Source organism: Coregonus clupeaformis, chromosome 33 (assembly GCF_020615455.1).
Source record: "Coregonus clupeaformis isolate EN_2021a chromosome 33, ASM2061545v1, whole genome shotgun sequence".
NCBI classification, from domain to species: domain Eukaryota; kingdom Metazoa; phylum Chordata; class Actinopteri; order Salmoniformes; family Salmonidae; genus Coregonus; species Coregonus clupeaformis.
Genome location: NC_059224.1, coordinates 27,779,865 through 27,791,691, shown reverse-complemented (window position 1 = coordinate 27,791,691; position 11,827 = coordinate 27,779,865). Strand labels below are relative to the sequence as shown.

The 11,827-nt window shown below is 44.9% G+C and overlaps 1 protein-coding gene across 2 annotated transcripts in view; it reads right to left on the bottom strand.

The window, feature by feature from the left end:
• Positions 1-2,364: 2,364 nt before the first annotated feature.
• LOC121548944 (discoidin, CUB and LCCL domain-containing protein 1) overlaps positions 2,365-11,827 on the bottom strand; it is a 46,872-nt gene continuing 37,409 nt past the window's right edge. For both annotated transcript variants that reach the window (XM_041860622.1, XM_041860623.1), the window contains 8 exons: positions 10,195-10,401; positions 8,328-8,449; positions 7,951-8,098; positions 7,494-7,598; positions 7,296-7,380; positions 6,003-6,052; positions 5,403-5,522; positions 2,365-4,290 (listed from right to left, as the gene is read on the bottom strand). In XM_041860622.1, coding sequence (XP_041716556.1) covers positions 3,728-4,290; positions 5,403-5,522; positions 6,003-6,052; positions 7,296-7,380; positions 7,494-7,598; positions 7,951-8,098; positions 8,328-8,449; positions 10,195-10,401 — 1,400 coding nt within the window. In that variant the 3' untranslated portion in view covers positions 2,365-3,727. The remainder of the gene's footprint in view (positions 4,291-5,402; positions 5,523-6,002; positions 6,053-7,295; positions 7,381-7,493; positions 7,599-7,950; positions 8,099-8,327; positions 8,450-10,194; positions 10,402-11,827) is intronic.

The window sequence follows — 11,827 nt, the reverse complement described above, 5'->3', positions numbered from 1 at the left end:
TACATGGAAAGACTTCATTGCAAATTGAGTCGCCTGTACCCATAAGAGGAAGTGAGCGGGCAGGGGGACACCTCAAAAGGGTAGAATAGGGACACCGGATTGGATGGCCAAATCTTCTTGTCTTTTCAGTTATTGTCACATGCTCTGTTGCCAGAAATTAGAAGTGCAATGTATTTTCGCTCTTAAACTCAACTAGCATTTCTCCTTTTTAACTACCTTTGTTCTAGTCCCTTTTAACACAAAGTACATATCTTGCCTTTTTGTATGCATCTCCCTAAAGTCTATCGCTGGCTGGTTTTCCCACCCTTCTCTACTGCTGGTGTGCTGTGATGTCGTGGTATCAGTGGCAGTCAAACTGTGTCTTCAGACTTGTTAGGACCCAAAAATGACTGACCACAGCATGTCTGCTGTACTGTGTTCTGATATTAACATCTGTCATAGGTTGGTAACCTTATCTGAGTGATGGGGGTTTGTTTTCCAGCTTTATTCAATGAATTTTACACAACCAAAAGGTTTATTTGTACATGCAAAGGTTAATAGCAATAGAACAAGGTTTTTATGCACTAAAGATCAATTTAATCAAATTCACAAACTATCATCTTAGACTATAGAAATAAATATGTATATGCTATATAAATGTATTAGCTATTTTAAAATAAGAAATCAGTGCATTTCTGTAGATCATATTGGAATTTAGCTACTGTAGTAGCATCTCTACTTATTACAAATGTACCCCCATGGAGGGACGGAGGGGTTGAGGTGGTCAAGACAATCTGCAGCCTTGTGTTCTAATGTTGACCTCGTTCATGGCCATTTCTTATCAGTCTGAGGCTAATCTGCAGGTACGGTTTTTGATCTAACTCAAATGCTCTGCATGAAGGATGTGTCCAAGCCATGGACAGTTCCCTGCTTAACGTTTGTGAAATGAGAGTGGCACTAGAGACCGAGGCGGCATCCCAACACTGAACACTGACGCTGCATGTCATAAAAGAATGTTAATCTTTCCGCTTGTTGCCAGTGATTTTTGCCTGAAGGAACAAAGGCTCCCTTTTTGTACTCAGTTTTTTACCCAACCTTGTTTTCTTAATGTTATTTTATTCCTCAATGCAATTGTCAAAAAAAAGGTGTCTCATATCTGTACGTAATGTATAACATTAACTTTAAATAAACAAATGTAATTACCCAATGTGGTCTGTACAGTGTGTATAGCCTGCCCTGCCCTCATGGTTCAGATTTCTTGAAGGATTCAATCTTCACTAGGTTGAAATGTGAATATCCAAATGTTTGAATGAGGAACAGACAAAGATTAACTGGAAGTAATTTTTTTCTGCTCTGTATATTGTTACCAATATTATTGCTTTTGTTCAGTGAACCACAATGAACACCAGGGGGAGATGTAAACCGTAGAACCACTCAGTACATTCTGAGATTTATCCATACATGAAAAAGGCAACATTCATGGCAATTATTCACAGTGATTAATAGTAACAAGCATCTCCTTCTCAAAACCCATTGGAGAAGGTCAGAGGGGAGGGACATCATCTTTCTCATCCAATTGGTTTGAGGAGACAGAGAGGACGTGAGTAGTATGCAATTAAGAAGGCCATACTCTTCAAGCTCACATGAACAAAATTGGCAGTCTGCAAGAAGAGACATGACTGGAATTTGAGGGGATAAACTGAATAGCCAGGAGCAGCGTGTTCACAGAGAGCTGCTCTGAGTCTGAGCTTTCATGTAGCTTTGGGTTGGAGGCTGGAGGTGTAAACGGTGCTCCACACCCCTGTGTGAAAGACCAAGCCGAACCCACTGGCAGACAGGACCTAACACACACTCTCTCATCACAGCCACAAGCAGGCTCTACTCAGATTAGGGTTTACATTTACATTTACATTTTAGTCATTTAGCAGACGCTCTTAACCAGAGCAATTAGGGTCAAGTGCCTTGCTCAAGGGCACATTAACGTCATTTAGCAGACGCTCTTAGCCAGAGCGACTCACAAATTGGTACGTTCACCCTATAGCCAGTGGGATAACCACTTTATCTCCACCCACTTCTGAAAAGACCAGCAACGTTATCAGGGCCCTCAGTGAGGCCGTCATAACCCCACACACACCAGCCCTCTCCCCTTGTGTGGGTCCATAGCTGGTAGGACTGGGCAGCAGCAGTGTCACCGATCATCAGCTGCTGCTCCATGACTGACACCAAACTGCCACATTCCTCCACAGGCTGAGTGGAGGTGGGGGGGTTCCTGTAACTTCCTGCTTCTCTGGGCGCTGGGACTGGAATGCCGGGCATCCCAGGGCCGAGGCTACGGCTGCAGAGAAACACATTTTCACATAGTAAAGAGACCTTGACATGAAGAGGTCAACTGCTGGTGTTTTTATTCAGGGCTCAGCTTACAGCCAACAGTCAGTAGACACACTGAACGTTTTGAATGAGAGTGACATATCACAGAGAGAGTCTGAGAACTTCTTACAAAAATCAGATGCAGTTCTGTACGTGTACATACAAACTCGCTGAAAAGATCTCCCAAAAATATTTCACAGAAATTAAAGAGTTCTTAGTTCCATCCTAAGGTCTGTCTTCAGTACACAGCAGCAACATCACACTCACAGGTGCTTTTAATACAGTCAACAGCATTCATTTTTCTTTCCTCTTGGCAATATACATTTTCAAACTATGCACTTGTATGTACACACCTATACACAATCGACTAGACTGTAGTAGCGGTACCATTTAACATGGCTTTGTTTCAACATCCATTTAAAAGGAACTGGCCTGTACAGTAGTTCTTGACCTTGTCCAGTTAAACAGATCATCTAAAAACACAGCTTTGTGATGTGTTGTAGTCCAGTTTACTCTCCTAAATCCCCTGCTGGGCATTTCTAAATATGCCAGACTAACTGTAAACACTCTCCCATTGCCTTTTCATTGGCTCTCTGATCACACTTACCAGATCTACCTCCAGACTGATACAGAGCAGCGATGCAGCCGTCGGCTTTAGAGCATAGAGTCACCTGCAACATGGTGACAAAGCCCCCATTGTGGGGGACCCCATGCGGTGACACCAGTCCTTTCAGTCACTTCATTCACAGAGTGTCCTTACAGTTCTATGTTAAGAGCCAGCTCCACTGACTGTGTAAAGTATCCTATAGTAGGACCCGCTGGGGACAAATGTGCCACTTTAAACTGGGGTGGTGCTTTATTTAACAAGCACTGCTTCCTCTATGCCTCCCTGCTGAAAGCAGCTTAACCTCAGACCGAGAGATTCTGAAAGCTTTATCATGACCTCAAAATATACTGTACAGTTAAGGAACCGAGTCACATTATTTCTTAATGTTATGTTACAGTCACAAGCATAAGGTTATGTTACAGTCACAAGCATCAGTCACGGTTGAGAATGAGGAGAGGTATTTTCCCATTTTGAGGACATTTCCTGTCTCCATCACCATTTGCTTTTTAATAAATCACCCCACCCCTTAAAAAAATAGGACAATTAAAGTAACCATCCGTATTTTCTTATTCACAAAATGTCTGCCAGCACAGCCTCAGATGTATCCAGGTCATCCAGCAAACACAAACACTGTCGTCTCCCACATGCCGAAAGTCAGTTGAGAAATAATTTACCAGTTGTGTTTGCTACAGTGAGCTCAGTCTAAAATGGCCGTGAACTGATCAAAATCACAGTTTGACAGTTTAGTCATGTAGTCCCAGAGATGTTCTATCGTCAGGTTCCTCCAGAACTGCCCTCAGGGTCTGGTCTATGGTCCGGCCTGTGACCCATGGTGGGGGCCACCCTCACACAGTCCCTGGGGGTGGAGTAGGTTTCCAGCACGGCCGGCTTGGCCTGGGGCCTCTGGTAGTCCGAGTGGCAACTGCTCTGGACCACAGGCTTGTTCACCTTGGGTCTGTCGTAGACCCCCTCAGAGTTACTGTGTCCCCGGTCTATTTTGAGCTGGGGCATCTGGTAGCCCCCGGAGGAGCCCACCCCTGCCTTCCTGTCCAGGGTTTTAAAGGATGGGGTCTTGCTGAGGACCACACCTGGGACGCTGTAACTAGCCGGGTCGGGCAGGAACCCGTCCTTGTGGAAGGTATGATGCTCGATGATGGGTGTGGCGTACTCTGGCTCCTGGTTGGTGAGAGGCAGGGCATACTGGTTGGCTGTGTGCAGGTAGTCATAGTGGGTGGAGGGGTCGCTATGATTCTCCTTGGTCTCCGTGTCCATGGGCCGGAACGTAGAGCCCTTCCTGGCCATTGTGCCAATCCCAATCATCAGAGGCTGCTGGTACTCTGGAGGACACAAGGACACAGGCCACTTAAGAACAGAACTGAATACTACCAACTTTATTACCAGTGCCATGGTGATCAAATGTGACAATCTGTTTTGGAATTAGCATATTAAAACACCAACTTCATTTTTTTCACTCAATGAATAATATTACTCCGTTATAGATCAAAAGGACACCATTTTCTTTCAACACAGACATTATCTCTGATTTATCTGCATATACTTGTAGCAGGTTTATAGTGCACAGGGAGCCTGTGATCTATCTAAATATAGAATATTCAACCCTGGCAGAGTATGTGAATCATCAATAATTGGTGCCCTGAAGGGGAGCTGTGGATTATTAACAGCAGCAGTGGGCCATTATTCATCTGGCTGCCTCTCAGCCTGTCAGGAACTGTTCAGCAGACTACTAGAGGACTTTCCAAAGTCAAGGATTACACTAGCTAGCCTCCTACTGGCTCCAGCTTTGATGATCAACCCTCTCCAGCTCACCCAGAATTACATGTAATTACTGATAAGAGCCAGAGAAGAGAGGATCATCAACTGGCTTTTCAGGCCATTGTGTGATGTCTTCTTACTTTGTATCGTCGGTTCAGACACTGAGCCAGAAGCTTCCAATGAGTTCTAGATTACTTTGGCCATGGAGTGAGCAGAGAACTGTAAAGCAGAGAATTGTGTGTGGGAGTAGGGTCACAGTTACTGTGAATGGGGTGGAGAGCTTGACTTTCAGAGTTTTCACCACACACTGCCTGGGCGATGGAGTAATTATGGATCAATACAAGTAACCCAGCCTCTCATGAAGGAAGATGGAAGTTCAATACAAGTTGGTGGGGCCTAGGGCTGTTATGGTGACTGTATTACCGCCACACCGGCGGTCACAAAGTCATGAAGGGAGTCAAATTCCATGTGATCGTTTAGTCATGGTGATTAGGCTTCTCCAAGTTATTTGTTTGACAATCACCGGCTGACGAAATTCCGTGACCTCCACAGCCCTAGTGGTGCCTCCACAGAATGGTTCTATATTCACTTCCATGGGTGCCTCAGGCTCTTGAGTTGTGATGATTGGAAGTGTGGGTGTATGGACATACGTCTCAGTGTGTGCATGTGTCCTCACCTGCCATGGTGCTGGTGACCAGGTCTAGTTTCTGTATGGGGTCTTTCTCTGAACTGTAGCTGATGGTGAACTCTGTGGACTGGTGCCTGGCAAACGGCTGCTTGATCTGCTTCCAGCAACCTGAGGGCCGGCAGGCAGGCGGAGGCAGTAAAAAGACAATGGTTAACTCCACAGACAGACAGACAGACATAATGACAGGACTCTAGCAGGGAGAGAGAGAGCACAGAGACAAGCCCCAGATGCAAGCCCAGGCCTGACTGAATTTTCACTACCCACAACCCCCCACTACACAGCACAGACTGATAGACATGTTGTCACAGATCAACAAAATGGGCTCTGGTAGTTTCATTAAAGCAGCCATAAAGACAAGGAATAATATGCAGCCTGTCAGCTGACTGGGTATCACTATAACATGGATTTTCCTATTATATATATTTTCCTACCTACAATTTATAAATTAAGGATTATTTCTAAGGCTCATCTTCACCATACAAACAATTATTCAATGTTGTTGTACAGTAATATGAATGACATCTTTGACAAAGTCAAGAGTAACATAAGGCCATGAACAAGAGATGAGTTGAGACATTGTTCACTGACCCGTTTTCTGGGCATCTGAAGATCCGTATGAGTTCTCTTTTGTCTTCTTCCTGTGACAGAAAGACAAATGCCGGGGTGAACTCCAGTGACAGGGAGGACAGGGGTGCTCCCTCACCCCATTCCTCTGATAACCTCCTGGGGGGAGCTGAGGCAGGGGGGTGTAGTATACCCTCTGTCCCCTAAACACCACTGCCTGGCTCTGCTGAGCACCCTTCTCTCGTTTATCTTCATTTCCCCCTCTCCCTTTTACCCACTCTCCTCTCTGGGGACTCATACAGCTGGCCACATCTTCTGACACTCACCTATGGCCCCTTAAGACGTCAGCATGCTTCAGTTCGGTTTGGCTAGGCGAACCGAACGAGTGTGCTCGCATACTCCCTTAAAAAGACATTTGATTGAAAAACGAGAACAAAGCGGCAATAGTACTGTTTGTCCATTTGGTGCAGTATTTCTTAATGGAATAATGTGCACGAAAACGAGTCGTCTCTCGTTGAATGACAACAAAGACTTTATTGAATAATCCCTACTGTTGACCAATCACCGACGAAGGGGCGCAGACTTCGGCTACCGACTTCGGCTTGCCTCCAGAAAAAATGTGTGCCCGAACAGCCGACAAAACCCTCACCTAAGTCCAAAATGAACAAAAATTTCACAAAATGTCGCCATAATATATGCACAAACTCTTCCGCACTGTTTCGGCTGGGAAGCATGAGGACGCCTTTAAGCCCCTCTACCTTCCACCGCCACATAAATCAGAGACAACGAAGGCTGATAGTAAAGAGATGAATGGTACAGATCCACATGTGGTGTGTATCCTCCTCCAGTGTTCTCGCACTGACACTAATGACTGTGGTTGTGGTGGTGGTCAGGTCAAGTCAGGCTTGTTATGTTAGCTGAGCAACAGACAGGCAGCCATTTCAAAGGACCGTTCTAAGAATCTCCCTGGCCCTTAGTGTACTATACATCTCTCCCTCGCTACAATCTATTCCTTCTCCTCCCCTCTCTCTTTTCCTGAAAAGATCTCCCCCTCAGGCACATGCATACTGACACAGACACACAACATCTCCCACACATAATTAACAGACATACTCTAGGGAGTAGGCACACGGTAGAGAGAACCCGCTGCTATGGGGCCGTATAAGGTCAGGCCAATCTGAGCTCATGTCAGTCACGTTGTCATGGGGACAGGAAACCCATGAGTCATTAAGGTGCAAGCTCTTCTTACATGACCTTACACTACTGTCTCTAAAAACATTACATTATCTATTCAAATGACATGAAGGAGCCACTTACTTCTGCAGCATCTTGAATACCCAAATCCCAATCAGCAGGAGCACCACAGATAAGACTGTGGCTACAATGATGATGGCCAGCTTCACTGAGAATAGAGAGGAGAGAGCATGTTAGCCAGTTATTACACAAACAAACAAAAAGCATCTGGTGGATGATTAATGCAGGCTGGTTAAAGCAGTGTTTTAATGAGATGGGTACCTAGGTCTGCCTGGGAGGGCACCGGCTCAGTGATCTCCTCGTCCCCCACCGGAGGCTTGGGTTTGGTGTGTACCGTCTCCAGGGTGACCTGGGATGACATGTTCACTAAGGGTAAAGAGGGAAAGGGAGAAGAGTAGAGAAAAAGGAAGAAGAGAGATAGTGAGGGAGAGAGAGAGAGAGTGGGCGTTAAACTATCAACAGGTGTGCCAAAAACATTCAGAAAAATTACAGAACTATCCTACTTCCCCACTTTATTGTAATGCACTGTAAAACAATAGGTCAATTCCCTACAGCAGCTGATCTTCCTTGCCAAAGCTTCTCTAAAGGCAGTCATCAATCGCAATTACTGACTCACTGAAAACACTGATAACACTATCTGGTCCTGCAGCCAGACACACTCAACCAGACTCTGATATATTTCTGCTGTAGTCAGGTTAGATATGGTTAGGATTTGTACCTCTGACATGGGTGCAGCCCAGCAGCTCTACCCTCATGGCAATCCTCTGGTGCCAGGTGTGAGGTATGATGCGCAAATAGCGGGCTATGATTGGAGGGTGGAAGGTGTTCCTGGTCTGATGCAGACTGTCCTGGTTCCCCTCAAATATCTGACAGGGAGAAAGGGGGAGACAGAGGGAGTGAGGAGGGGGGGGGGGGGGTCAGAGGGACTGGCATGCATTCTTATGCCTCATGAGTAACATAAGACATTGATTAGACATATAGGAAGGCCTGTTGCTGCACAATAATGCATGAAGGCATGTATATTGTGCCATAATTAACTAACAGGCAATTGAATATTGAAGTCATATATCAGATAATTGGATATGGAATACTCACCATGTATTGTGTTCTGTTGTTCTGTGTGTACGTCCTCCACCGACGACTCTCCTTGTGACAGATCATGAAGCTCCTCACATAGTAGTCATGCTCCAACATCGTAGAGCCAGTCGTGACAATTCCTGTAAAACAAAAACAGAGAATGCATAAAACTCCAGTCAAAATGTCGCATTTTCTTTCTATTGTTCAGCATGTTTCATCCCCCCCTTTTAATTTTTTCTGTCTGCCTCCGGGGCAGTGATGTCACCCGTTGGTCAGTCCTGGAATGTGCTGGAACAGGGACAGGAGACATCACCTCAGAGAGCAGAACAATCACTGCACCACCAAGTGGAAACCTTCACAGTCATTTGCAGCTCCCAGACAGTCATGATTAGCATTTTTGTGGCAGATGAGCACCTGGCACAAGGCCAGAACAATATGGCGGCAGACGGGCGACCCGCAACCTGTCATTACTCCACATTACATAGGGCATTGTGGGTTGTATGGAGACGCAGCACACCTATCATTATAGGAAATGACGGTCATATTTCAAATACAGAATCTCAGACTCTCAAGGTATTGAAAGTAACTATTGGATTGTTGGTTCATGTTTGAAATTGTACTTTTGGTGTACTTTGAGTGTAAGAGTTTCCAATTCACAAATGTTGACACTGACAACAACAGAAATCTGATCTACCATAATGAGAGTACCAGAAAGGGTTGTATTCCTCAGCCTATAGAATCTAACGATTGTTGCACAACAACAATTCCATGATAAAAGTGTTTCCATTTTCAATGGCTCGCATTCCAATCAATACGATGTTCCCCTTAACTCTGAATTTCGGAACCGGCAGACAAAGCAGACATTCTTTATTGACTGGAACTCAATGTGTTGTAAAGAACCATGAAATTAACTTGGGACTTGCTGACTACACACACCACGCTCAAAATAAACTCTCGTCCGGCATGGTCCTATATTTATCCTGGCCTTTGTAAATCGCTCTCTTGTTTGTGGAGGAGCAATACAGAGGAGCATTCTCTAACGCTGTGTGTATGTGTGTGTCTGTCTGTGTCTGTGTGTGTGTGTGTGTGGAGTGCACATGTGTCACGGTTTGGCAGTGGTGAGCCCTCCAGAGTTAAATCACGAGAAAGACCCCTTTATAAGGATAACTATCCCCTCTAAACAACCCCCTGGATCAGATCCCATTTCTATCCATACTCTGCTTTTTCCGACAGATGTGTTCGTGTTGAGTGTTAATCCTTTTACCATCCTCTACAGAGGGCTATGAAAAAAAATGGTAAAAAAAAAAAAAAAAATGTATGCACTCACTAAATGTCGCTCTGGATAAGAGCGTCTGCTAAATGACTAAAATGTAATGTAAATGTATGAATGTGGGGAGAAGCAGCCAGGCAGGAGAGGGTTAAAACTAAACGCCTGTTTATAAATTGATGCCACGAGGGAGGAACTCTACAGCAAAGCTCTGCCATTGATCCTTTATGACTTGGCCAAGAACACCAGGGCTCCTGCTTAATTACGGTTAACGGTTACAGTATGCTGAGCACGGAGCAGGCCCAGTAAGAAGGGATTGCCATTCACCAGGACAGAGAGCGTGGCAACGGTGGAAATCTGTACCAGCAGGCTACAACCAAAGCTCAAAATTCCAACAAAAAGAGGTATTAAAATAAGCTTAGCCTGGTAACCCAAAGGCATGCTGGGCAAGCCGGACATGCTCTATAGTGTGTGGAGCCAATATGGGGATCCAAATAAATAAATAAACCCTGAGAAAAAAAGGAGTGCTACTTAGCTTCTATTGTTAGTCAGGTAGAGAGGAGTTTTGGATGAGTCATGTTTGAAAGCAGATTCCCGTGAGTAGGACTCTTATCTCACCTGTGATCCTCTTCTTCTCCCCCAGGTCCAGCTGGAGCCACTGCAGGCTGTCGTTCTGGTCTGCAGTCCAGCAGCGGCTCCCTGATCCTGGGTCAGCCTGGGAACTGTTGGGCGCCCAGTCAGACTGATGACCCATCTCCCCTGCCCTCTGCCACCATGAACTGGCACTCACAGACACAGGCCGCAGCACTGACTGGTTCTTACAGTCTAGAAAACAACAGAAGAGGAAAAAAATTAACTTAACCAAAATATTCCCACTATTTCCTCTGTCTCCCTCCAACATTACTGCTTGTTTTAGTTTTTCTGGTTTATTATGGATTATAAATCATGAAGTTTAAACCGAATTCAAAGGAGGGGGACTGTATATTGTTTCTCAACTTTGCACTAGCATTTAATTAACATAATAAAATGCATGTGGAACCAATAACTCAACCACTCGTGGTGAGCATTGACTCAACAGGAAATGTAACCGTCTTAAAAATCAGCGTCTGTACTCTTAACTGGAGTCACATGTTGTAAAAAAGCGCAAAAGGCAGTGGAGAAGCATTAGGGGAATCTGAGCCCAGCTTTTCTAAAGCCCACTTCTTTCTGAGGGGAGACATCCTGTCAGAACAGTCACAGGAGCACCTGGTCTGACTAAAGCCCTGTCAACTCCACAACAAACTAAAACCCTACGTAACAACTCTGACTAAAGCCCTGTCAACTCTTCAACAAACTAGAATCCAACCCTTGGTTACAACTCTGATTAAACACCTGGGCCCTGTCAACTCTACAACCAACTAAACCCTTATGTACTATGACCCTAAGGCAGCGATGACTCCTGTACTCATCACCATTCCAACATAATGAGAGAGTAGACAGAGAGGAGAGTCAATAAGGAGCTAGTCTTGATTAAAGTGTGGGACATCAACGTTGTTGACGAGGTCATGAAGCATCCAGACTAGGGAAAGTATGTCATGGGGCATCATTTGTCAGGTGTCATGTGAACATTGATGCTGTCTGAGTCAATCGGAGTTGTATCATCATGTGTCTGAATGAATACTTCTGCTCTCTATACTAAACACCAACGTTTTATTTCAAATCAAATCTTATTCGTCACATGCTTCGTAAAAAACAGGTGTAGACTAACAGTGAAATGCTTACGGGCAATTTCCAACAATGCAGAGAGAAAAAAATAGAGAAATAATAGAAAAGTAATAACACGTAATAATAAAAATAATAAATACACAATGAGTAACGATAACTTGGCTAACTACACGGGGTACCAGAACCGAGTCGATGTGCAGGGGTAATTGAGATAGGCAACAGGATAGATACTAAACAGTAGAAGCAACATACGTGATGAGTCAATAAAGTTAGTGCAAAAAGGGTTGATGCAGGTAGTCCGGGTAGCTATTTAGTTAACTATTTATCTAACTATTTAGCAGTCTTATGGCTTGGGGGTAGAAGCTGTTCAGGGTCCTCTGACACCGCCTGGTATAGAGGTCCTGGATGACAGGGAGCTCAGCCCCAGTGACGTACTGGGCCGTACGCACTACCCTCTGTAACACCTTGCAGTCGGATGCCAAGCAGTTGCCATACCAAGCAGTGATGCAGCCAGTCAAGATGCTCTCAACATTGCAGCTGTATAACT